Source organism: Centrocercus urophasianus, unplaced genomic scaffold, assembly GCF_019232065.1.
Source record: "Centrocercus urophasianus isolate 14NV4802_14NV808 unplaced genomic scaffold, USGS_Curo_1.0 seq_10, whole genome shotgun sequence".
Taxonomy (NCBI): Eukaryota; Metazoa; Chordata; class Aves; order Galliformes; family Phasianidae; genus Centrocercus; species Centrocercus urophasianus.
In genome coordinates this window covers 59,105,530-59,133,248 of record NW_024884142.1, presented here as the reverse complement: position 1 = coordinate 59,133,248, position 27,719 = coordinate 59,105,530, and the positions used below count along the sequence as shown (strand labels likewise).

The 27,719-nt window shown below is 39.6% G+C and overlaps 1 protein-coding gene across 2 annotated transcripts in view; it reads left to right on the top strand.

The window, feature by feature from the left end:
- Nucleotides 1–27,719, top strand: part of AGPAT4 (1-acylglycerol-3-phosphate O-acyltransferase 4) — a 69,357-nt gene that overhangs the window by 36,008 nt on the left and 5,630 nt on the right. For both annotated transcript variants that reach the window (XM_042828497.1, XM_042828493.1), the window contains exons 3-8: nucleotides 1,020–1,189; nucleotides 8,717–8,878; nucleotides 10,394–10,547; nucleotides 17,052–17,154; nucleotides 18,298–18,373; nucleotides 23,923–24,121. In XM_042828497.1, the coding sequence (XP_042684431.1) occupies nucleotides 1,020–1,189; nucleotides 8,717–8,878; nucleotides 10,394–10,547; nucleotides 17,052–17,154; nucleotides 18,298–18,373; nucleotides 23,923–24,121 (864 nt within the window). The remainder of the gene's footprint in view (nucleotides 1–1,019; nucleotides 1,190–8,716; nucleotides 8,879–10,393; nucleotides 10,548–17,051; nucleotides 17,155–18,297; nucleotides 18,374–23,922; nucleotides 24,122–27,719) is intronic.

Sequence of the window (27,719 nt, the reverse complement as noted above, 5' to 3'; positions counted from 1 at the left end):
AACTAGGTGCTTACAGGTACCATTCATGGATTCATGTCCATGTTGTGGATTCCAGCTGTCAAATTAAAATGCAGCCTTTCAATTTACTGTGGCCACATTTGAATCCACGCCCTAATTCATGTCACCTTGAACAATACAGACGTTTTCAGGATGGAGGATTTAGTCCTGACACAGTGTAGCAAAAGCTGATATCAATGTTTTCTCCCAGTTGTCTGGGATGGGCACACTGCTTTGGAAGGAACTTTCCCAGGCAGTAGCTCTTCTGTTGCGTAGGTCCTGAAGTCTGCTATGGGTGCAGGGCACCTCAGACACCAGTCCCCTTTGGAATGGATGAGTTTTTCTGGGTGAGTTTGAGGACCAGTACCTTCTTTGGGTATGCCTTGAAGGGGAGAATGCTGTGGGTTTGCCAGCTCTGGCTCTTTGCTTGGAACTGTCATTGAGCTACCAGCATGAGCAGTCAGACTGAATACAAAATGCAGTCACTGGATGTACTATCACCTATGCTACAAGTAAGACTTTCTGAAAGCATTGCAGTTTGAGCCTACCTTGCCTGAAGCCAATTGAATCTGACATGGATTGGGGTCCTGTTTGCTGACAGTGCTTCACAGAAGTTTTGTGTGCAGAACTCCTAGGAGTACAGGAACCTGTGTACAGGGGAAATAGGCCTTTTTATTCCTCCTGAAAGCTTGTTTTGATCTTCGTGTGATTTTTTTTGTAGTACTGTAAACCATAAATGCTAATTTTACACGTATTTTGATAATACCACTGTATTACCACTTTAATATTAAATTTGTAATTTTCAAATGAAACTCCTTTTCTCAGTGTCGCTGTGGAAAATTCCTTCTCCTGCCATGCTACCTCCTTATTTCCTTTTTCTCTCCTGCTCCCTGCTGTGTCCTCCCCCCCCTTTTTTTTTTAACCATGTGTTGTTGAGGCAACTGGTGTTTTTTCAGTACATTACTAATCTGTGACTTTGCATATAGTTTGTAACTTCATTTATTTTTTGTTCTTTATTTTAGAGATGGTAATGCTACTGGAATGGTGGTCAGGCACCGATTGCACCCTCTACACTGATCCAGAGAGTTACCACAAGTATGGGAAGGAGAATGCCATTGTAATTCTAAATCACAACTTTGAAATTGACTTTCTCTGTGGCTGGAATTTCTGTGAAAGATTTGGAGTCCTGGGGGTAAGTTTTGATTAGCATTTTAAATAAGCTTCCTCTTCTTGGATGTGGGGAAAAAACACACAACTAAAATGTTTGGTTTATTTGTAAATGTTGTGGCTTAACCCCAGCAGGCAATGCAGTAGCGCACAGCTGCTCTCTCACCTCGCACAGTGGGACGGGGTGAGAATTGGAAAGATAAAATAGCAAGAACTCATGGGTGGAGGTGAATACAAATTACTAGGTAAAGCAGAAGATATATACACAAGTAAAGCAAATGCGGGGATTTATTCACTACTTTCTGTTAGCAGGTGGATGTTCAGCTGCTTCCATGAAAACAGGTCTTATTACATGTAATAGTTTCTTGGGAAGGTAACCGCCGTTCCCCTGAATCACTACATGTTCCCACTTTCCTTTTTATTTCATCCAGCTTATATTGCTGAACACAGCACCTTCTGATCACTTTTGGTCAGTCCTAATTGTCCACTCCAAGCTTCTTTTGCATACCTAGGCTCCTCACTGGCAGGGCAGCATGAGGAGCTGGAAAGCCCTTGACACAGTGTAAGCACTGCTCTGCAAGAATTGAAACATTTTAAATCCAAAGCACAGCACCATACCAGCTGCAATGAAGAAAACCAATTTTATCCCAGCCCAAACTGGGACAGGAAGGTAATATATCTGTTCAAATGTCATTCAGTTCTTGTGCACACTAAGCAAGATGAACTTAAATCAGTGCAGTAGGAGTACGTGAAGACCAAGATTTCTTGAATGTTCCTAGAAATTTTTATAAGTACTGCAGTTAAAACTGATGAAGATTTTTAACCCGTGGAGGTTTTACTTTTGTTTCTTTCTGTGCACTTGCTAGGTACCTATTTGTTGATGGTGTTGCAGAAAGGTGAGCTGCTCTGTGATTCTTTCCCAGTAAACTGTAGAATTTGTTTCCCTTTAGAATCATCTTGCAAATCTAGCAAACATGCAGCTAGATTCATGCACACTCTTTTGTCTCTAGAGTGAAAGAGATCTGGTGTGAAAGCAGTAACCAAGTGATAACTAATAAAGAGTGGATGAATTAATTATCAACAACTGAATATACAATTATGTCAGGCTATGACTACGTGTGCCTTTGTTTTCAGTTTTTCTTGTTTCACCTGTCAGGTCATGGAGATGATTCTAGCACCTCTCTTTAGTTAGTTTAACTTAATTCTGTGATGGTAATGATAATCTGGATTTAGGAAACTGTTTCACTCTCCTAAGAAAGCAGACTAATGCCTCCTTTTGGCAGTCTTCTATAGCATCTTCTTCCAATTTTGCTATTGGCTGTTGTCAAAACTCCTGAACTTGGTTTGTTTGAACGTGACTTCTTTGGGCTGTTCTTCTCTGAGCTTTTCCTTTGAGCGCTTTGCTTTTTCTGTATGTTTAGTCACCACTTTGGCCCCTTTAAATTGTAATCATGAGGTCTGCCTTAAAGCAAACAAACCAAAAACATAAAAAAAGCCACCACAGAACGCACACATTTTAAGGTCTTGCTTATTGCTGAGGTGGCTGTTGACTTCAGGTTACTGTGGAACAATTCTACCTACTATCATGTCTGGGGCCAAGCTCAGAGCCTGAGAATATCATCAAAGGTAGCAGTAAATGTAGGGAGATCTGTTCACGGCCGACATGTATGCTAAAAGCGTTCTCCCTCATTATTCAGTAGTGCTTGTTATACAGTGGTGCTTTAGACCTACAAAATTAAACAGGCTACCCCAGTGACTGCAATTTTGTAGATAAAGCTATTGTAGATGGTTAGGACCTTCTTCACAAAGTGCCATTGTAGGAAATTAAAGGATTGTTTCTGTACAAGCCAGCAAAGGCCTGCAAGGTCAAAGTTCTTTTGTTTTATGTTGGTGCTGTCTGGTTGAATTGAATTTCAATAATTTTAATGATGTTTTTTAATAATTTTCCCAAGATAATCAGGATTATGTTTTAATTCTGTGTATTGCTGCCTACACATAGGAAAACCACCACATAAACTATTGTACAATTACTGTACTGTATTAACTGAAAATAGTTCTTCCTGTCTTCAAATGCTGAGTTATTATTCAATTTGTATCTTTGCTAATCTTAGAATTTCTTTTAGGAATTGATATATCTTTATTATAATTATTTTTTAAACTATTTCAGTCTTGATTAATATACTGTGGTTTTACTTCCCAGAAAATGTTCTAGGAAGAAATTATTCCCATGTGCTCTTACTTGCGTAGATGTCTTGACGCAGGAAAGCAGTACATTTCCCTGTAGGGGTAACCAGTCAAGGTTCATCACAAGCTAGGTTCACACCAAACAGATGCTAAAAACCAGTACTCCCAACCCCAGTTTTCATCCTAGGTTAGTTTCCTAACTGGATTTACAGCATTGGTTTCCCAGTACTTGGTTTGGTGCAGCACAGGAGTGGGTGGATGCTTAGGGATGAGGGGCATATCTTGGTGTGACTTCATGCTGCCTTACACCAGCTTGCAGGGTACAAAACTGCAGGATTTGTTGTGGCAGCACAATTAAGGATGTAAGAGCCATTAAGCTGAGGGCTGGTCTTGCCCTATCTTCTGCAAGGAGCAGATGTGTGGGAAAGAGTTGCAAGAACAACGGGAGCGATTTCTAAGGGTTGTCCTAGCCTTTAGCAACGTGTGGCTCAGGGACTTTGTGAGTCGATGAGGCTTTCTATTTAACGTGGTTTAGCTTTATACTCTGCAAAGTGTCTGTGCAGACTCTTTAGGTGTCTACCAACATCTAACTAAGCCAGTGTTGTGTCCCCTGCTGCTGAAAGTTTGTGCATTGCACCTCCAGTATCAGTTTTGGTACTTGTCTGCCTGGTACATCATAAGGAGAGATGGCTGGGGAGGATGAAGAGGAAGAAGATGAAGACCAAAGGAGTGGAACTGTTTGTACTTAGCTGCAGAAAGCAGGGAGAATGGTGGTATTGTAGTGCACTGCTGTATGTTGTTACATCTGCGGTACACAGTGACCGTGCTGTTAACACTATTGCAAGTGTGCGTTCAAATTCTGTTTTATGCCTTGAACTTGTGTTAAATGAAACCAATCAATTCTCATTGTTTTTTGTTTTTTGTTGTTGTTGTTGTTGTTTGGGTTTTCTTTGTGTTAGTGGTGGTTTTGCTCACATCAAAAGAAAATTAAACTCCTTAAAACTTTCTAGTCTTTCCTGACACACAAAAAATATTTACCTTTTCTTGTATTTATTTATTTATTTAAATGGAATATGACAGCTATCCCTGCTGGTATTTTTTGCAACAGACGTTCAATTTGCTCATTGGTCTTCTCCTTTCATCTCTCTTCTTCATACTGGCTTTCTCTTCTGTCTTTATGTTCCCTTCTGTCTTTATGGCTAAATTGATACAGTCCCAACAGGTTTATAATATTCAGTTACTGTGATTTTGATTGTTTGTTTTTTTTTCCACTTTTTCAGGGAGATGGGGAGAGGGGAAATTTTTGATGGAGGGAGCTTAGTCTATGTATACCGGTGTCAGGTTGTGATACTGTGTCTTGTCATTATTTGATCCTTATGCCTAGATGGCACAAGGTTCTCTACTTTCTTGAAAATTTATTTGTCTACAGAAGAAAACCTGGCAAAAAGACCCAAAGGAGTTGCTAAGAACACATGTACATATGTATGTTTGGGATGGGATGGAACAGGGTAAAAAAAAAAAAAAAAAAAAAAGAAGCAAAACCCATTTATTTTACTTTTTAATTACTTTCTTTAATATGATACTCTTGAAGTACCCATTCAAAGTGCTAGGAGATACTGGCTTGACAGTGCTGAGTGAGAGCCAGAGCCCTATTCATTTAGAGTGGTGAAGGCAAAAACCACATCAAGAAGCATCTCTGTGCTTGCTGTGCTTGCTTTTTCTCTTGCAAGTTATTTTTAAGCCACAGATTATCTTGCTGCTTACAGTTAGGCTCTGTGCTGCTGAATCTACTAGCGCATGTTAGTGGCACCAAACTGTGTAAGACTTTTGGTGGTTGGGAGAAATTAGGAGGAGAACGCAAACTTAAGCCTAGAGGTAATTAAGACAAAGTCATGTTCTGTGTAAGATGTTATTCAGGACTTGCACTGAAAACATATTGGTATACTCCCTGCCAGGGTACACTGGGCTCTTCTGATTCATTGCTTGATATAAACAAGCAGTGACAAATTACCTTTTTAGTCATTTTAGTCATTATCATCTCTTTTCCTGAGATGATATTTATACCAGCAAAAATTACCTTCAGTTTAAAGCTAACTTTGTTTTATTTTCCTCTGAACACAGGTATTGCTCAGCCTGTGTCATCATTTCTAACCCTAGTTATCTGTTCCATATGCCAGGAAAACCAAATTTTAAATAAAAGCTATTTATATTGAAGCTTGCTGTTGGAGAAACTGAGCATGACTGATAGGTGTTTTTCCCTAGGTTGCTGTAAGGGAATGATAGATGTGTGAATACTGATTACTTTTTAACACTCATTTGTTTGTACATTTTAATATATTAATAGAAGTTATATGATTGATCATGCAGTTAGACAAGAACACATTATTGTTTGCATTTAATACAGCATCTTAGCATATACTTGGGCATAGATCCACTAGAATATTGCTGTTACCTTTCTTACATGGAAAAAGTGTGGGTCTTTCCTTCCCCCTAAAGAAATATATCTTCCCATCTTACTGACCTAATACTATAATTTGAAAGAGTGCTGTATTTCAAAAATAGAGCAAACAATTATCAAAAGTATGTCAGCAGTGAGGGCAGCCAATAGAGAAAATAATTTACGACATAAATTGCCTGCTGCTACTGGCTTGCAGCTACAATAAATTTGTTTTGAAATTGCAGAACAAATTTTGTTAGACATTCTCAGCTTGCAAGTAGATTTCAGACTGCTTGTTGCACTCTGTGATTAAAAGATGCTGAATAACTGAGGCTGGAGACATAAATCAGCAAAGCTGTATGAACATATTTAAAATGACCTTTTAAAATTAAATTTTGTATGTGGCACTGGCACACGAGGAGAACTTCACGGCTTTCCAAAGTAACTTGGTAAAAGAAATTAATCTGTGTTAAAATGCTGTGACCATAGATAAGCTGTCCCTGTCCAGCAGTGATTTCATAAGATGTCTGTTGGAATTACACCGCTCCGAGCAGTGGAAATGTTTAAATTCCTTTGGGAAGGCCATGTACTTTTCATAAAGAAGTGAAGATTTGCTCTATTTATTCTGTTTAGTGAGCTGAATTTAAGGGTTAGAGGTGACTGTCACGTATTTTCCAAAGCTCTTTGGAAAATTGGTAGCAGAAGTGAACCGCATCCGTGTTCTTCCTGTTGTATTTACATGGGAGCTGTGCATACGTAGACAGCTGAAACATAGCAGACCGTAGCTGTCGTTGTTGTAAGAGAGACGAGAGCTCCTGAGGGCCAGGCCTAATATGTTCCTCCCACAGAAGAGCACTCCTACCAGTGTAGTGACTGCAGAGCTTCCTTTTGCCAAATACTTCTGTGCCATCAGCCTAAATTTTACTTCTGGGGTAGGTGAGGTGCACGAAGCAGCATTAGGTGATGTAATTCCTTTTTATGTGCATATAGGAGATGTGCATTCGCATTTGTCTAAAGTGCACTTCTAGACTTCAGAAATGCTTTGGCACAGAAAATGCAGAGGAGTGTGACCTGTGGAAGAATTCAAACATCTGCTCTGCTGTTGTGGTCATGCTGCACCCTGTGGCACTGCAGCTCACATCAGGCCTGTCTCTGTTTCACTTTGTTTTTGAGGGTGAATTAAGTGTGACTGCTGCTTTTTGCCTGATGAACTGGATTCTGCCAGGATTCCAGTTGAGCTGCTGGCTAATGACTGACCTGGTTGTGACTGGGGTGTGGGAACACTTGGCATCTTTTGGGCTTTTAACAGGGCAAAGCTTTGGCTTAGATATCTTCCTCAGTCTTGCACAGGAGAGGGGAATGTAAGAGTTTCTGTACTGGTGTGTGTATTTTCATTGGGTGTTCTACATGATGGCCTATAACAAAAACTGCTCCATGGAGATTTTTGAAAGTGTACACTGAAACTGTTTAGCTTTATTCTGGAAATAAGAGGATGACTCATATTAGAAGTAACTGTGAGAAGAAAAAGCAGTACTGTGGCAAAAAAGTTTGAGAACTAAGGAAGGTGGTGGGAGGAGAGCCTTTCCCTGTGGCTGGTCTGGGAAGCTGGAAGAGGAGGCTGGGCTCAGTGTTGCTGCTCTGTGCAGTGTGGATTAACGTCCAGGAAAAACTGAAATTGCAGAAAGGCTGCCTCAGCTTCAGCTACTGAGTCTTCCAGCTGCTCCTTGTGGGAGAGCAGGCCTTAGGGATACGGTCTGGGCCCATCACTCAGTCTCCAGATGACTGAGAGAGATAATTTTGTTATAAAGTATTCAATTATTTGAAGTGTAAGTTCTTGCATTCTTAGGAATTGAATTCTCATGTCTTTTTTTCCACTTCTTCTGTGTAACAGTCACTTGGAAGCTATTTCTGTGCATTTGCCTTCCACTCTTATAAGCTTTTAGATAGCTTAATTATTTAAGGTATTTTCCTTCCTCAAGGAAAGAGAGTAGATGAAAGAAGTGAACTGAGATGAAGAATTGGGTCAAATCTCTTCTCCTAGTAACCAAATGAACAGCAGCAACTAAAAAAGGAAATAAAAGCAAATAATAGTTGCTCATAATTTCTACCAGTAAATAACATCTTCTAGTCAGATGCCTTGTCCTGTAACCTATCTGCAGAGCACAAGCATGGTACTGCTTATGATGATATCACAGATAGAAACTGGATTGTGTAATTGCTCCTGCTGTCCTCTAGGAAAATGCAGCTATCTCAGGGATTGCTGAAATAATTTTTGTGTACACGCGCACTCACAGTGGCATACTTTTTTATTCACTGAATGGGAAAGAGAGACAGCTCACCAGTGCAGAGTGACTTGAAAAGTAGAAAATGAGCAATCGGAGTCAAATGTGCCTAAAGGAGAATTGTTCTGAGGTAATCACAGGACTGAAATCTAGAGTAGGATTTGAGATTTGAAATGAGTTGAACACTTGATAGGCAATAGACTTGTTATGCATTGTGTGGATAAATCACTTCAGTGTCAAACCTGTGAGGCAGGAATGGTGCTTATTTTATTCCAGAAGAATGCTCTGAAGAGAGATTCGCTAGTGTAAGTATTTCTGCCTTTCCATTAACAAATCTGAACACGCAGGAAGTATTTGTATTACTGCTGATATTTCTAGTACTTAAGATTTCCTACATTGGGAAAGCATTTGCGATAGAGATGTATGTCTCAATATGCTATTGTACAGTGCGGGCTTTATGAGTGTTTAGTAGATTTGGCTGTTGTGTCATGCAAGGAAAATTCTTCTTTGTTTTGTTTTCGTACTGATTTTGAAGCTGGAACAGATCCATATGAGTCCATATTACTATCTAGCTATGCATGTGCCACGTCCGAACAAAACTCAGTAAATGGTGTGATTCTGTCTTACTTCCTTTCACTCTATCTTGCAGAGTTCCAAAGTGCTGGCAAAGAAGGAGCTCTCCTACATGCCTATCATTGGCTGGATGTGGTATTTCCTGGAGATAGTCTTCTGCAAGCGTAAGTGGGAGGAAGATCGGAAAACAGTTATGCAGAAGTTGCTGAATCTCCGGGACTACCCTGAAAACTTTTGGGTGAGTGATGACTAATGAGAGGAGTGGGAGGTGCTGCAATGCCTGGAAGGATGGAAGTGTAGGTATTGTCTATTGGTAACCACGTCGCTTCTGAGAACTTTGATTTATGAACTTCCTAGCAGTATCCACAGAATACTGTGAGAGAGCTGAATTCTATTTTGAATTTCTGGTACAATAGTCTAACCTGTCTGTTTTCTACCTCTATGGAGCCCTACAGGTGTTATTTCAAAAATGTCCCCGCTGTGATCAATAATAATCTTTCAAAGTATCACAGAATTGTAGGGCTTAGAAGGGACCTCTAGAGATCATCAAGTCCAACCCCTCTTCTCAGGCAGATTCCAGTTCTCTAGATATAGGAGCTGGAGGAGGGGTGTGTGTGCTCTTTCACTTGCAAAAGGTGTTGAATGCATTTTTGCAGAAGTAGGCAGTTCAATGCTAATTGGTAAACTCAAATTACCACCATCCTTTACATGCTGCTGTGAAAGGATTTCTAAGAGGAGGCTATGCCTGTAATAGAAAATATTTAGTTGCTGTTGTACAGTTGGATTTATTCTGGTGTGGAATGATATAATGTCAAAAGGCATAGTGGTAGCACCTTGTACATAGGAAGGCAGAACGTGCTAGATGTGTTAGAAGGGTTTTCTCAGCAGTTTCTCTATGTTTCATCTGACTATTTAACATGATGCACGTTATAAGTGAGTAAAAGTGCTCCTAGATAGGCTGGATCTGAAGCTGGAAACTTGGACAGGTTTCTTCAGGTTTCTTTGTCTAGTGGGCTAAATTTTTGCTGTGGGTTACTGAAACTTCACTGATGCAATACGCACTGCTCTCTGACGCATTAATTTGGATTCAGGCTTGGCAGAAAGCACATGAGCATGTGCTAAATCTCTGAAGATCCCTATGGTCTCCCTTTCCTGACACTGAAAAAAATTGTAATTCATATCTGAGCAGTTAAACTGTGTGGTTCACAAGGGATTGAGGCTTAGAGTTCTCTTGCATCTACTGCCCTACCTATGTTATCAGCACCGTCCTTGTCATCAAAGCTAGTATCTGCTGTTGCTTATGCTCCGTGTGCTCTAGTGAAAGCAAGTGGGCTAATGAGGCATTTCCTAGAATTGCATTTGGTTCAAACACTTCACAAGTTTTAGATACTGGAGCACCCCTGCATCACTAGGAGACGTGCAATAGAAAATGCGTTTTGACTGCTTCCTAACATCTCTTTAGAGAAGGAGTGACCCATTAGAGAAATCAAGTCATTTAGTCATGAGCAGCAAAGCAGATGTTAAAAACCACAGGGTGGCAAGTTACATGGGTGGAGGCAATTAAGAGAGTTTTTCTTTTTTTTTTTTTTTTTTAGTAGTTCCAGGGCAATTACCTTGTAGTGTATTTGTCTACTTGTGTCCCTGCTAGCAGTGTTTGTTTGGGCCATATTGGTGGGAATCAGTGAGGGCTCTGGTCAAGCATGTGTAGAAAACCTGAGCTGTTTTCTGACTGCTATTCTTTCTTGCTTTTTAGTTCCTGATTCATTGTGAGGGCACAAGGTTCACAGAACAGAAGCACCAGGCTAGCATGCAGGTTGCTGAAGCCAAAGGCTTGCCCAAGCTCAAATATCACCTACTGCCACGAACAAAAGGATTTGCTGTCACCGTGCAGTGTTTGAGAAATGTAGGTAAGGAAAGTCACAAGGAACATGCTAAATGGTTATTTCATGTACCTGCTCTCACTTTGCTGTGCTCTTCTTTTCCCCATAGTGCATGTTTTATCAGAAGAATGCTGGAATCTTTTCTGAGGTTTCTTCTACTAGTCTGTGAAAATTAAGATCAGGTTTGACTAGCAAAAGCTGGGGGCAGCTTCATTAGTTTCTTGTTTTTGCTTTCTGCTCTGTCATTGTATTGAGGAATCCCCAGCTCTGGGTTTTCTATATATTCACAAAGGATAACGATTCTTAGTTTTTGCCATACTATTAAGAATTCCTATTCCAAATGAAGCCAATAAGTCAGAGAATCTAAGAATGCATCCTAAATGTTTTCTTATGGCAAATATAAGTATCATTTTTTATCAACAGAATGTTGCACTTTAAAATGTCTGCCTAAATATACTCTGGAGAGTTTTGGTAACCTTTGTGGAGCAGAGATGTGGGAAGTCAACCTTTTCTGAAGATATGTGTAGGAGAAGTTTAGAAAAAAATTGCAAAGTATGAATAAATATTTCGTTGTTAATGTTGTTTGATACCCCCTACTTCCCTCCTTCTGGTTACCTGAATTTACCAATTTAGAGTGCCATCAGTAAGAATGCGGCGCAAATGCCTTTGAAGTGATCTTGTTCGACTAAGAAAATCCAGCTAAGTCTTCTGCTGTGTACTTCAAGGACAACGGAAAAATAGTGCTAAATTGCACCCATTGCTAAATTGGGCTTTGGTGGATTTATGTGCTGTTAGAAGGCTGATATGTAAGGAAGACAAAGTAGTTGGTGGTTTAGAAGAAAATGTTCTGGCATGACTGAAGTTAATGTCAAAGCTTCTTTTGTCTTTGAAGACGTGTTTTCATCTGGCATATCTGGGATAGCTGATGTAAAAAAAAACAAAAAACAAACAAAAAAAAAAAACCCACAACTTTGCAGTCAGCTGCCTTGCTGTCTATCATGTCTCTTCTTCATATCCTCTCTCAAGTCAGTTAGATGATATCACTGTTGTAGCTTGTCAGGCATCAGTGATTTCCCACCCCCAAAACGGATGGCATTGCTTGGATCTTTTCTGATACATGAAGTAGATGGAGGTAATGTGCAACTTCCTGAAGGGCACAGTTTAACCTTCCCTTTTAAGTAGACTGTTTTGCTGAGGAGGAGGGGAGAAAGACCTGAGGCACTGAAGAAGATCTGAGTCAGAACTCTCTGACCTCCAGTATCTTGAGCTGGGGAGTCAAGGGCAGGTGATTTTAGTGATGATTTGTTTTTCTTGTTGCTATTCAGTATGAAGAAAACAAAACGTAGCATGGCTGTGGACAAGCAGCTGATTTATGGGAAAATATTCCAAAAGGAAATAATGTCAGGGTACTCGGGTTATAGGTTTACAGGAAGTTTGAGGTATTCATGAGACAAGTCATGGTAGTACTTCTAGAATCCTAAATATTCGATATACTTTCAGGACAACAAAGACTTAGATTCCCTAGAATACTTATTTAGGGAACAGTATGTTGCTGCCTCAATCCTTGCTGGATTTATCAGGGTAAAGGCTGAGGAGGTAAGATTTCCTTTGTGAGGGTTCATAGGTAGTTGTTGAAACTATGTAACTTATAACCAGCCAACAAACAGAGGGAAAAGCCTGATGATCCCTGGTAAGTGTTGCAGTTCTTGTGGGTATGTTGCCTTACTTGCACTGTCACTTTCTGGAGTGAGAGAGAGGTAATTAGATCTGGGTTACTATTTGTTTCTCTGTTACAGAGACAAGGGGTACATTTGACTGTCATTTTAAAGGCCATGTAGGCCGTGTCTCCCTTGCAATAAACAAGGACACCTGCAGCTAGATCAGGTTGCTCAGAGCCTGGCTTTAAATGTTGCCAGGCACGGCACACATACCATGTTACAAATGGTGGGGTGTACCCATGTTATAAGGAAGAAAAGTGTTGCTGTAAGTGTCAACATATGCAGAGGATTTATGATGTAGTAATTTGGACATTTTTTCTTTTAAATATTTACATTAGTTAGTAATATTTAACTTCTTCACTTGTTAACTTGCTCACTGTTCCTTATGTGGCGCAGTAACTGATTGTATCCCTCATATTGCAACCAGATTACTTGTTCCAAAGAGCATTGTTGTGGCCACTGTAATGATGCTTCTGTGTGAAAAAGCCCATTTTGGGATCTGCCACTTAGGCTAGTGCACTTTCTGCTCTTCCAGAAGGGGTGGTGGGCCTAGCTGGAGTATTTTGCTAAGGGAGTTAACTGCAGCTTGTTATAGCAATGAAGGAAAACTAAATGCCTGTTCCAAGCTGGCTGTGACCAAGGTCAGCTTTTCATTTTCCTCTTTTCTTAGCTCCTCTTTCTGAAAATTGTAAGATTCCAGCTCTCTGAGGCTGAAATACTGTAGGATGAGTGGAAGGTGGTTGCTGTGGTAGTAGAAATATAATTCAGACACAAAAGCAGCGATCACAGATGCATTCCAAAACTTCGTTTCAACCTCTGATGCTACTTTCTGCGGTAGTTTTTTGTCTGTTGGAAACAGATGCAGATGAAATCAGTCTAGTAAAGTCATGTTTTGAAAAATTTAGCCTCAGATGGGGTTTATTGTGTATTATTGGTATTTCATGTGTATGTATGAGAAATTGTCTCCACACCAGTAGACACCACATCTGTCAATATAAGCAGATACATAGTTTGGCAAAAATATCTTTCACACAGGTAACAAAGAAACTTATCTCCTAATTTATTCCCCCTCCTCCCACTAAAAATTAAATAGAGATAACTTTATACGCCTGTGTGAGTGAATGCATTTGTATTGTCAGAACCTCTGGTGTAGAGGTTTGTTTTCCATCTCTAAGGAATCACAGTGACCTTTTTTATAACAGGAAGAGTATCTTTGCCCATGGTGCCTCTGTAGAATACCATAACTTCAAGAGGTTGATACTACTGTAATGGCTGCAAATGTCACTCAGAAAGTCTTATTCTAAAATGGTCATTTAATGAAATAATCCCCTCCTAAAATATTTCACATATAATATAACATAAAATAACCAGGATTATTTAGTCTCTTTCCTTCATAAGAAATAATGGAATTCACTTCCCTTTAGTGACTTTCACAAGTTCAGGTGTCCTTCAATAAGGCTTGCTTCCAGGATTTTCAAATTAGTTCTGATATTTTAATGAGTGATTGTCTCTACCAGCTCACAAGTAACAGACAAAGTTACCAGCTTTGTCATTTCTAGAGGTTGTGTGGTGTCCTAATAAATTGTTGTTAGATTATAATGTAGAATTTGCTGCCTGTACAGCTCAGCTGGAAGCAAATGAAAACACGGATCTGTTTCTAAAGTACCTATTCATTACTCACAGTAAAGATAAATGTCATAAATACTGTAAAATATGTATTTAATGGTTATTTGTGTTGCCTTGTCTATATATCAGGTAGTTCGTTACAGCTGTTCCTGTTTAGGTAAGGCTACCTCATAAATGTACCTCAAGATGGATTGCAGATAATTCCAAGTTGTCAACTTCTTACAATTGTGCATGCTGGAAACTGCTGTCCTAGTGGCAGTGCACAAGAACGAATTCCACAGTGATGTTCTCATGGAATTCATTATGGCAATGCTGACGAATTTCCATGAGCAGCTCTTCAGTCCTGGAATTCTTCAGTGCTTAGATCTGAGCAAGTTAGCAAGTTTGAGCAGGTAGATTATTTTAAGTAAGATAACCAGAGCTATTAAATGTTAACGGATTGTGCCAAAATGTACAGTGAATTCTACCTTCTTTTCCCCACTCTGCTCTGTAATCTTCACTTCAGGTTGTTATTTGCTAGAATGAGGTTATGTTGCAGGCAGGTTGATTTGTTGGACATTCATTCAGCCATAGTTCTCAATGTCCACAAAATAATGTGTGAAATCCAAGAGGCCAATTAAAAAAAATTCTTTTTTAAAGTGTATGAGAAGAAAAGTAAAAAAAAATTCTCTAAATACACAATTCCAAGATTTCTTAAACCCCAGGTCATTATTAATCCTAATTCCTTAATTATATAGTTCTTTGTCAGAATTCTATATAGAGAACCGAAGTAGATTTAGATTAGAAAACAAAAATGAGATTTACATCTTTATTTAATGTCAGAAAATAGCAACTGAAATGTTGTTCTCTCAGAAGGCTCCACAGTAATGAGTTATCTTTCTTTGTTAATGAAAAAAAATGTTTTAAGGTAATTTCTTTGAGAGATATATCATTTCATAGTTAAAGTAAAGCTTGTGAAGAACTGGTCTGAGACTAAGACAGATGGAAAATTTTGAAGGTGCTGTGAAAGGTATTTTTTACTTGATTTAAAACATGAAATTTCTTAAGCTTTTGGATGTGAAAGTCATGAGATTTCCAGTTCTACTATATACAAAAATGTGCATAATTGTATATGTGTTTATATATATATATAAATACATATGGAATAATACATGCAAAGTACTTGTTTAGTGCAAAACAATTTCAGTATGTCATATAGTGTACTAGTATGCTGCTTTGGCAAATGCTTTCTGGCAAATTTTAATCCTATGAAATCTTTTTCTTTGACGCCTCCACAATACGTCTTTTCCTGCACTTTCATAATGGAAAAGCTTAGCTCTTCAGTTACTTTATATCCAGATATAATAGGGGTCTATTTACTCCTGCATATGTTGTTCTTATATTGGATTTGATACTGCTTTGCCAGCAAAAGATTTCTGCATGATATGAAAAAGAGCTGGAAAGAATAACAGGCTGGATGCATCATGCTTTCCTTTATTGTTTTCATTTTGTTGTTTTTCTTCAGTAGTTTGAGATTATTCTAAACTAATGAGACTACCTTGTACAAACCAGATTATGCTTTTGTATTCTTTCAGTTACACTGGATTAGTAAATTAGAGTGGATTAGCAAAATCTTCTGCACTTCAGAGATTTAAAGTGGAGGTAGATTACTTTTCTTTTCAAAATAATTGCCTATTTTTATTGTACATTGAAAGTAGTGTACTTGAAGCAGATTTTGGCTTACAATTTGTAGTTTTGAGCTGAGGCCAAAAACCCAACTGTGGTACAAAAAATAGACTTAAGTCTGAGGGATACAGTCTTCATACAGTGACAAAGTTTAAGTCTCTATTTCCAGGATTCCCTTGCAGCACTAAATTGGATTCTGTTCCAGGATATGAATTCTGCTTTGTGGGGGAAGTTCTGCTGGACTGAATGTTATGACTAAGCCATAACTGTCTCGCATAAATAAATTTCAAAAATAAACCCAAATCTATTTTATGTAACAGAACACTTCCTTAGGAGGGGTCAACACCTTTCACAACAGAAGTCCACCATAGTGTTCCTTACTGCAAAACTCTAGAGCAGAAGATATTAAACAAAGCACATGTTAGTCAGTTTGGTTTTTATTGATGCAATTGATCTTGGAATTCCTAAAGTGATGCACAACCAGTTTCAGTTGTTTTCTGACATATTAAAAAAAAAAAAAAAGTTTAGGATATTTAGGGATATTTTAGAATCATAGAATGGTTTGAGTGGGAAGGGACTTTAAAAATCATCCAGTTCCAACTAACTCCCTTGCCTTAGGCATGTTGATACCATGAATTTGTCAAAAGTTTTTGTCTCCTGTGTTCAAAGAATCTCTTCTGAAACGCTTTTTCTGAGTTAAAACAGAAAACTCTTTCTCTGTAGAAACTATTTTTTGGCACTGTCTTAGTTCAGCTAAGAAAAAACCTCCCTTGCCAAGTGCTTTTACTGTTTCTATGCAGTCCTGAAATGCAGAAAGTGTTCTCTTTGGGCTACAAGCTTCATTGCAGTTCAGTTCTTTGGAATTCAGATATTATATTAATCATAGCTGCAGCCTTAGCAGTAGTCCAGCTCTCACAGGTCAAGTTCTGTTAATCTGTCCCTGCCTGTGCCCTTTAGCAAATGCCATTGTTATCCATGAATGGATGTGAAAGGGAGATTGTTTTGAACCCTAAGCAGGAGTTGTATCCAGCCTTCTGACTGCAGGATTTATCTCAGGTGAACTTTACCCATTCTTAGGCAAACTATATATATTGTTCACTGTTTGTGTGTTTTTCTGCCTGGTTATTTGCCGTTTCCTGTAGGAGAATGGGGAGAGGAGCGTCTAATCCAGACAGAGTTAAGAAAGCTGATAGTTTTCCAACCACAGGGCTTCTAGGATGCCCTGTGATATATAAACAGTCATTATGTTCCCCACAGTGTTTGATGTCTGCTGGGGGAAGGAGACAAGCATGGAGACTAAATTCATCCATTCTACTGGTATAATTCCTGAGAGGTTTACTGGATATTTGGATATTCTGATAACTTGCAGGTTGAATATTCAGTCGTTAACTTTACTTTGGTGGTAGCTCAAACTATTGTGCTGATGACTTTGTGTGTAAGTATTCTCTTTGTCTGAGAGTGGATGACTGATTTTTCCATTCTGTTACTTCTCTGGTCACATAACCTGTTTTTCTTCTTGTAGTTTCAGCCGTCTATGATTCTACCCTCAATTTTAGAAATAATGAGAATCCAACATTGCTGGGCGTTCTAAATGGAAAGAAATACCATGCAGATTTATATGTAAGGCAAGTAATCTACATTGTAATTCTTTCATTTTTTTTTGGCATGTAAGAGCGTATACTTGAACAAATAAGGAAATATTTTCAAGCAGGTAATGGATGTAGCAAATCTCTACCAACCTGGTGTCAGAGTGCTCCAGATAGAAAAACTCATATGGATTGCTCAGGGTTTTGTGTAATGTTCTGCAACTGTCAGGACATGAGGACCCTTTTGGAGCTGTACAGGATTTTATTATTATTTTTTTTAATTGAGGCCTGCACCAGAGGCAGGAGTCAAGAAACCTCATCTGCACACTTCCCTTCTGGCACAGTGGTTTGTTTCTAGATGGAAGCCAAGCTCAGGACTGTTCTCTTATCTGGTGCAGCTGTTGACCAACAACTGACTGCCTCTGCCTCCCTGCCTAGGACAAGCTGTGTAATGATTATTACACAGTATTCTCTCTTTTGCTAAAAGAAGTTCATTCAATGTTGTTCTCGACTGAGATGAATTAAAGTATATATAATACTGAAAAGTACAAAATCTATTGAACATTGTTATTGGCATTTCTAAGTGGAGATGACAAAGGGATTTTTTTCTGTCACAGAATTGTTGACCAAAGTTCACATAATTTGTTGAATCATTTTTTTCTAAGTGGGATTTTTCTGTGAAAGAAGCCATTTTGCTAGAAATTATCTAAAGCTGCATGCACATTAGAAAAATTTTAATGAATCAGAAAAGTTACCTGAAAAATATTAGATCTGCTTTACTCTAGTTATGAGAACAGTGTGTTCTCTCTGGTGCCTAGCTTGTTAAACACAGCCTTGAGCTACTTAAGTGAGATAGGAAATCAACTCATTCAGTACCTTTCTTTAGAAACAGAAAATTACAAACCTGTGGCTAGAAGGTGAGCTCAGGTGGAATGCATTACTATTTCAGAAATCAGTATTTGAGTTTCAGATACATATGAGAATTCAAGGTAGCTCTAGAAGCAAAACTATACTTTTCTGATCTGGGAGCTGTTACCACAAATTATTTAATAAATGAAATAGTGGTGGGATGAGTATAGTGAGTCCCCTGTCAGGTGAGTGATCTCCCTCTGCAGTGTATTTGCTATTTGTCACAGCAGAACTATTTAATATTCTTCAATTTCTCTTGTTTACTATTGGCAGGAGGATTCCATTAGAAGAAATCCCAGAAGATGAGCAGGAGTGTTCTAATTGGCTCCACAGACTATATCAAGAAAAGGTTGGTGTTTTGTCCAGAGGGTGGCTCATGAGCCACTGGTGCTCGGTTCTTTATAGTGTTAGTAGATGTTTACAGTGTTCATATGTAGCGGTTGTGCTCTGGGGGTTTGTGGGTTTGTTGTTTGTTTTTCAACAAGTTTGTGGGTTTGTTGTTTGTTTTTCACAGACAAGTGTTCTGCTTCTTCAGATGCAAAGAGGTCTTGCACTGTCAAGTTGCCTTCTTTTTTTTTTCTTTCTTAAGAGCAAGAGGAAGGAAACTTATGCAAACCTCAGTGAAGGAGCAGTTTTAAGGCTCTATTATAGAGGAAGTATATAGAATAGCAACTGCCTCCTCTTCTGCGGAAGAGGCACCTCCTTAATCAAGAAGAAATTAGTGGGCTAAATGATGTATATTTTGCTTTAGTATATTAAAATGTTTGTCCCTTGTTGTAGCCTGTCTCTTTTACAGGGCAAATATCCAACATTAACCAGGCAAGTTGATAAATTGCTCTCTTATTTGCACATAGCAATGGGAGCGTGCATTTCAGATTCTTAATCATGGGACAGTTGCAGAATAGTAATGACTGTGTGCTTGTAGATGCCTGTTGGTTTTTTCTAATGCTTTCGTATCCATCCTTCAGATTTTCAGAATCTGTTTGTCGTGGGTTTTGTTTTTATGAGCATAAGAAATTATGGTTGGGTACGCACTCTTTGAATACACACAGCGCTCCCATTTCAGTCAGTGGGAATCATAGGTACACAAAGCACAATATGGTCTCAGTCATCTAGACTGGAATACAGCAATGCTTAGGATTTAGGAATTTTAAACTGTAGCTAAGTTCTGTTTTCCACTCATTGCCATGCAGCTGGTTGTACTCAACCCAGAACACCACGCTAGCATTTCTATATTGACTATGCCATAGTCTTTCTCCACTTCAAACCATGACTACTCGTACTTTAATCAATGTTACCTGCAAGCAGCTTGTTTACAGGAATATGCAAAGTAAATGTGTATTGATCTCCAGTTATAGACCTAACTGCTTCTGGTGCTCCGTTTCTATAAGTTGTGCCTTCCACAGCTGATTCAGTCACTGCCTCTTAATGCATTTCTGCAGAATGGCAGCATGTTACCTATGGGCCTGTGTGCTCTCTCTACAGGAATATTAATGAAAAAAGTCACTTTATTGGACATTGAAAAAGTCAATTTCCTGCTACTACACCTTTATTTCTAACCATGTTTCACGTTGCTAAGATAATATTGAGAGATTTGCAGGAAGGAACATAAATTAAATGGGAATGTGGGAATTGTTTTCTTGAATTCTCTATGACATCCTTTGCAGTAATTCACTTTGTATTCTGTTATTTTCTCTCTGGCATTTATTTCTAGTGCAAACAGAGTATACATCTATCCTACTTTTTTCCTAACAGCTTAGTTTGCTGGTTGGTTGAATCCATCCCATCAAAGCATAGGAGGGATGAGCTTATGTTCAGTTTTTCTTTCCCTGAGAAGCTTTTAGTTAGTGTGGACGTCTTGGGATTTGTTTTGTTATTTTTGTTGGTTGATTGGCTCTGGATTGGAAGATGGCATTGTTCCTCTTCAGCTGTTTTTTGGTATTTCATTGCAATCATTCATCTCTGTGAAATCAGTCTGTTCAGGATACAGAGCAGGGATAACTTGTTAAAGAGTTCTGAGATAACGAAGGCCATTGTGCAGAGTCTGCTTCACCTTTCTGCCATATTTCTTTTAGACAACGTTTGGCTCTTAGGTGAGATGATATGTGGCATTGATACAGAGTGTTGCTTCCAAAACTGTGCTAGGCCTATATCTCAAGATAAATATTAATACATATATATAAAAAAATATCAATAGTAAATATTAATGATAAAAATTAATGAAGTTTTGTTCGAAGGACACTAATTCATCGCAAGATATGCACTCACCAGCTGCTTTGTCTATTTTGGTTGTAGCACTCCACTTACTGTTTTAAAATAAGACAAGGTATGCACACTACTGAAAATCAGATTCCCCGTTTTATCTTGCATTCCAGTTGCATGTGCTGTTGCTTGTTCTCAGTGACATTTGTAATTTTGCAATACTCCCTCAAGCCTTACGGGGGGAAAAGAGCATGCAGCACGGTTGGTTCACGGCAATCTGAGCTTTTTCTGCACTGTGCACTGGCTGCCAGCTCTGGCACACCTTCACAGATGAATTATGTGCTCTTTGCAGAGTTGCCCCACAATGTGCCTCTCGTTATGCAGGTGCACTCAGAGGCATTCATCAGCTGTGAAGCTCCAAGAGCTACCAGAAATTGCTGCCCTGTCTTTTTTGCAAGGCCATGGTAATAAAAGGGGTGAGCAGAAGCAGGGTCATTCTGCAAGCTGTGATTCAAACTGCTCTAGCTTATATGTGAAAAAAGCACTCCTGAAGAGTCCTGCTCTCCCCAAAGCATGGAAAGATACATTTTGCTTCTAGCATCTGAGTGTGGGATTAAGTTAATGGTAAGCTCCTATATCCTTCCCTTCCCTAGTGACCAGAGCTGGATTGTACTCTAGTAGTGTACACTACTCTAGTAGTGTAGTGTAGCAGCTGTGGCATGGAGTAACAGGCACTTGTTATCATCAAGGACACAAAGCTGTTTGAATGAGGGAAGGCATATGATGTTATTGGGCATCAAGGGACATGACCCTTTTTAATCATTAATAAAGGAGCTGGTCTTTGAGAAAAGCTTGTATTGTCTTTTTTACCTCGCTGCCTGGTCTCAGTTACACGCTCCTCAGTCAGAGATACTGCTCTCTGGGAATCTGCCTTATGTCCTTTCTGCTTCAGACTCCTGTTTGCTGATGTAGCCATGCTGCAAATGTACCAAACAGGTCCTCTAAGGATGAACAGTGGCACCCCCTATTACAAACCAAGCGCTGTTCTCCTTCCTATGCTTCCAGGCATACACAGATGCCATGCCCTTGTGCTTCTTCCTCTGCTGAGGGTGATTTTTGTCCTTCCACAGACAGGCAGCACTGTTTCAGCTAATGCTGGCTCATGACAAAGGTGCAACTTGGGATTGCAAATTGGCTTTTTCTCTTTTTATTTTTCTTTTATTAAACTGTTCCCACTAGAAAGGCTCCCTTTGACTTTAATAAGAAATAGATTGGGCATGTTAATGCATGTTAGTGCCCAGTCTGAAGAGGTATTGTATAATTGTCACAGCTCTGCTAGCCCTGCTAGCCTTTGCATGTTTTGTTTCTTTGTACCTCTTTACAGCTTCAGCTCCTGAAATAAAGTTCTGCTTGAGAATCTTAATTTCCATTAAAAAGAAAGTGAGTTTTTTGATTCTTCTCATTTGTAAGAGAAAACAGGGCATGAAAATATATGCCAAAATGCCTCAGGGAATTAGTAAAGGGTAAGCGAAGAGGGAAGGAGTACAGAACTCAAGTGTTTGGGAACTAAGGGTATATTTTTGGATACTTGTTCTTTGAGGATTTCTTTGTGGAAGAGCAGTGGCATCGTTTTGTAGCTAGACCTCCCTGGTGGGAGCAGGGAGCAAAAATCCAGTTGATTCTTGCAAGATGATGGATTTTCCCTGCCTTTTTTGCTACTGCATTATTCACCTCAGTGTCTGAAGAAACTCAAGTTTGGTGGAATCATTAGGATCAGCATTCTTCCACATCTGAAAATGATTCTTGAATGGGTGGAACTTATTACAAATGGAAAACAATCTCTGCATGCAGGTGAATGAGAGGAGATGATTGTGGGGGAGATGGTTGTGGGGATTATTGGTGTGTATAATGGATTTAAATACTGTCCTGAGCTGTACGTGGGTACCATGGGCACCCTCTAAGTCTCAGAAAACAGATCAACACATGAATCAGTTCTGTGAGGAACAGGAATGTTTTTAAGGGCAAGGAATCCTAACTGAATGAAGGAGCTGATCTGCACAGTGGTGTGTAATATGTTAGTGTAGGTGAAGACAGTGGCATCCATTTGTCCATTATGTATTTCTTATATCTCTCTCAAACATCTGGATGAGATAGGGTCAGTGGTTTTGCTGACTCCAATGCTGTACAGAGCCAACAAGGGGGAAAACATGCTGCTGCTTTTCAGTGTCTGCATTGCAGTCTGTAGTAATAGGCCCTCTAATGGTGTTACCAATAACAGTCAGAAATTGTTCATATTTTTGTAGGTAATGCTGATATTTAGAAGGCCCAGTGTATATAGTAGAATTCAATTTGCCAATGATAAATAACTGTGTTAAACCAGTCATAAGCTGAAATCCTCAAAGCACTGTAAAGAAGACTTCATACATTGTATAATTTATTGAAGGCAACTAATTAATTGGTCATAATGATCCTAGTACAATCTAGTTCACTTGAGCAAAGCAATCATAATTTTTCTAATCTCAGTAAAGAGAGAGCAATGCTTTAATTACTGTGTAATCTCTTAGAAGCTAAATGCTCCCTTTGAATTAGAGAAAATGGTAGCAGCCTGTAATTGCTCAGATTGCCATTAAGTAATTAAAGAATTGTCCATGTCAGCTGGAGCATAAGTAAATGTAAAATCATAGCATAGTAGACGATAGGACGATACTGGCTTTGCCAGCATTTTTTGAAGCCATTATGAAGCATTCCTTTCTTTGAAGAAATTTGGCTCTTCATTCTGACTTAATTGGGGTTCCTTATATTAGTCTAATTCTGTCTCAATTAACTAGTCTTGTGTTAATCAGGTTAATAATCTTTGCTTTGGAACCAGAAGGAAGATGTTTGTTTGTTTTTTTCCCACCAGCTTTGATATGTTATGTTGATCGCATTTGTTGAAGGCAATGCTGTTCACCCACGTTAGAGAAAAGTACTGAATTCTAAACCTTCTGTGCTTCAAAAAACAAAACAAAGCACAACAGCACATGTGCCCCAAAACCACAGAACAAACCAAACCCTACCCTACTATCTCTCTGTTAAACAAGACCATCAAAAACAGTGAAAGACTCTTTAAACTATTTGTATGCTCAACTGTCTATAGACAGACCTTTCTTCCATTGACTGCATGGGAACAAGATAAGTAAGACTATCTCCATGGGACAGAGTGATCAGGAGTGGGAGGTGTCTTTGCCAGATGATACAAGATGGTGTCTGCTCATCTTTTCTGACTGGGCTGTTTTAGAGCAGTGGATGGAAGAACATTAGGGAGCAGAGGATCTGCTGCTGCAGATGTAGCCCAAATACTTCTATGGTTTACCTCTACTATTTGTCCAGTGGCTGCAGCTCTTGCAAGAAGTGCAAAACAGTAGCTGCAAGAGTGTTCATCTCCTCACCCATTTTTCCTTACTGGATTTGTTGTACTCTCTAGGCATGCTATTTTTCAGGCTTCTGTGTGTAAGAGAAAGGGAGGATGCATATGCATCCTTGTAAGCTCTTTTTTTCTGATTATGTGCTCGTGACTTCAAAGTGCATGTTTTCCAACCATGAGTTGGTCTTTGATCTCTCCCCATGGTTACAAATGCAGACAAAACATCAAAGTCAGGAATGTATAGTTTTGTTGGCAGATAGGGATTTAACTGTTGCCCTCCTTTGTTCCACCAGGATGCATTCCAGGAAGAGTACTACCGAACAGGAACCTACCCAGCAGTCCCTATAGTCCCACCCCGACGACCGTGGACGCTTTTGAATTGGCTTTTCTGGGCCTCATTGCTGCTATATCCCTTATTCAAGCTGCTCGTCAATATGATCAACAGTGGATCATCACTAACATTGGCTAGTTTTGGATTTGTCATTGTAATGGGTAAGTTTTCTCATGCAAGAAGTTTTTTTTACAGAATAATTGGCTTGACTTACTGGTCCTTACTAAAGCTCTGTGACTAAACATATGACTAGTGAATTTAACAGACCATGTGAAACTGTACCCACTTTTGCCAGAGCAGGTTAGGTAGATCCTTGTCTTATCTGTCTTTGTATAGTTGTATTTTGCTATGGGTTTTTTTTTGAGAGCTACATACAGAATTTCCTATTTCTGTAGAAATCAGTGTGTTTCCAGCGGGTTGCCTATGAGAGGCTTTCTTCCTCTCTGTATTGTGGTGCTGGATTTCACTTTGAACGTCTACAAGTACTGAAAGCTTATTTACTCTGAGAATTCTCTAGTGTGATTGTAGTCTGTTACATAATCCATTTTAGGTCCATAAACTGGTGATTTAGGGCAGGGGTAACCTGTTGTGGCCATCTAGTCTGATTTATGCAGCATAAGGCATAGTCTGCCATAGGTGATTCCTGCAGTACCTGTGGCAGTTCTGGGCTGTCTTGGTTTGCAGTTATGGTGATTGTGTTACCTAAAAAGAGGAAGGGAAACAACACAAGGAGCTGACCCACAGAAAAGAGGGAAATCTTTCATGATGTTCTTCGTGGAAGGAGGAACCAGACCAGTTGGGCAGACAAAATTGCATTTGTGTGTCTGTACTTTTTGAGGTATTGAGTACGTGTTGGATGAACAAGTTCCTATCCAGAAAGAGGCATAGATTTATAAAGCAGGTATCTCATATGGCTGCTGTCCCGTGTACTTTTGGATTCCTCACCTTAACATCTGAGCATATTACAAATATGCTTTAAAAAAGAAACAGAATTTCAGAACAGTGAATGGGATGAGGTATGACACCACTGCAAGTGCTACTTCTCTGGCAATAGCACTTGATATTCTGCCTTTGGAGGAAATGCTGGAGTAATCTGTTTGGTTCTGGGCAGTGGAACTATGGTGTAATGAGGCACTGAAGCTCAGCTACTAAATTCTTTTAATTGCTCATCATTTTTTCAGCATTCTCCTCTTAATTCAGCTTCTCCACTCCTGTGGGATTGTCATTCCACTGCAATTCCAAGGTGCCTTATGCCCTGTAGACCCTCTACAGGGAGCCTCACTGCATAATTCAGGGGGTTGGATTTCAACTTCAAGGCCAAATGCTTTAATGTGTTGTCATATGTGATGTTTCCAGATTTAGCCCTTAATAACAGCATCCAGCCTGCCACCAACAAATCTAGAACCATCTTAACCATTTAGTATCTCTTGATAGTAAATGTAGATTGTCTTGACAGTCTAATCACATCTGCTTCTTTATCAGGAAGGGAGGGATAGACCCTATAAAAAGAAGGTATAGTGCTACTAAGAAAAAGCAGGAAAACAAACTTTTGGGGGGGGATATCTTACGCCCCACTTAGCTCATTCTTCTGCTTCTGGCCACAAGGCAAGATTAATAAATAGACTGCTGTGAGTTCTCTGAATCCAAAAGACTTTTTCACACTGTTTGTGATGCTGGAGCTAAGAGTGAACTATAGCAGGATTTGGCTTCCAAATTAATTGCATGAGCATCCAGACTGCAAAAGCACAGCTGAAGAGCACATTAAGAATGCTGAGATTAAGAGACCACTGTATGATTTGCATTGATGCACCATACATTATCAGCAACATTTGCGGGATGCTGCAGGTTGCAGTTCCTCTATACGGATTTGAAAGACCTCTGTGCTTAGCAACAGCTCTGTTTTCTCTCTGAATACATGGTGTGATCATAATCAAAGTGCCTGTAATTGGCCAGGATTTGCAGCGTGGCAGAAGGCACTGAATTGCCTGTAGCAGAGGGCATCATTTGATTAGATTCAGCCAGCCACCTCTTGCTGATGAGCTGGCAAAACAGAAAGGTGATGTCACTTATTAGCTGATCGTCTCGGAAAAACTGTGGAGGGCGGACAGGCTGTGGGAGAGGAAGAAAGCTCAGCCTTCAATAAAAATAAAGAGCAGAGCTGGTAACCCTGTACACTTGAACATGGATGTGCCATTACTCACTGAAAGGGCAGTAGTTCCCTTCATACATTACAGTCTCTCTTTTATTTTTTTTTTAACCTTTTTTTAACCCCTTTGAAAACATCAGCTTTGCCAGTTGGAAATTTTTGGTCTCATTCTGTGGAAGCATCAGAACTTCAGCCCAAGTTGTTACACTGCCTTTTGTAGCCAATAACTGAGTCTTTGCAGCCGGGCCGTTCTTCCCAAACCGTGCTTTTTATCTTCAGGGCTCTGTCTGTCACAAAGGTCGTGGATGTGATGCAGCCATGCTGTCTGTGCTAGTCTGACAGCTCACCTGCATCAGGAAGCTTACTGTGGTTCCTCATCACCCATTATAGATAGACTTCACTGTTTCAAAGGGCAGGCTTAATACGTGATAACATTACCTTTATTACTGTGCTATCTGTTCCTGTGCTGAGTATTCTGCGATAGGAAAGGGAGGAGGGACTGGGAGGTTCTACCTGATCCTCTACTTTTCGGTTTTCGGAGTATTGTTTGTCTTTCCAGCAGCCCCTGCAAATTGTGTTCTCCAGTAAAATGCTTACTGGCTTGTTAGTGGCTGTTCAGGTCAAACAAATTCTCTTACATTTTTCTGTAAGAGAAATGCCCTATGGCAGTCAAGCTGGAGTGGAAACACAGTAGTACCTCAGAACTTAACTTTCAGGTCTGAGAAATGAATAAACATGGTATATATAGCTCTGCTGGTTCAGCTCAAACCCTTTCAGCCCTAAATAAAATGTCTCCTCTTTATACTGAGAATGCTGAGCCATCCTCTCTTGCCTTGCTGTGCAGCAGTTTGGCTATTTATACTCATAATAATCATTGCATTGTGCTAATTTCTAACTACTGGTCTAGGACCAGGAGTCCTTTGTGATGGTACTTGAACTGACACAAGGCAGTCCCTGCTCCAGAGGATAAATGCTCAAGCAGCTCAAAAGACAGAAGTCTCTTTTGATTCATAGCATCACAGAATGGCTTGGGTGGGAATGGGTGTTAAAGATCACCTTGTTCCAACCCCCTGCAATAGGCAGGGCTGCCACTCACCAGTTCAGGCTGCCCAGGGCCCATCCAGCCTGGCCCAGAACACCTCCAGGAATGAGGAATCCACAGTTTCCCTGGGTGGTTTGTTCCAGTGCCTCACCTTCCACTGAGTAAATAATTTCTTCCTAGCATCTACTCTAAATCTTCCATCTTTTAGTTTAAATCTTATCCCCCCGTCCTATCAGATGGTGTATAAAATCAGTCTCCCTCTTGTTTATAAGGTCCCTTTAAGTATCGGAGAATCTTCTCCAGGCTGAACAAGCCCAAATGCTTCAGTCCCTCTTCACAGGAGGGGTGCTCCAGCCCTCTGATCAACTTAGTGGCCTTCCTTTGAACCCACACCAGCAGCTGTAGTTTCATAGGTCACAGTGACAAAAAATTTATGTGCTTAACTCACAGGTAGTGTTTACAATTTGGAGCTGGTATTACAGTGTTAAAACAGTGAGTCTGTCAAGTGTTTGTATTTGTATCTGACAGTAGCTCTTACATGTCTAATGCTAAAAGCATAATGACATCTGAG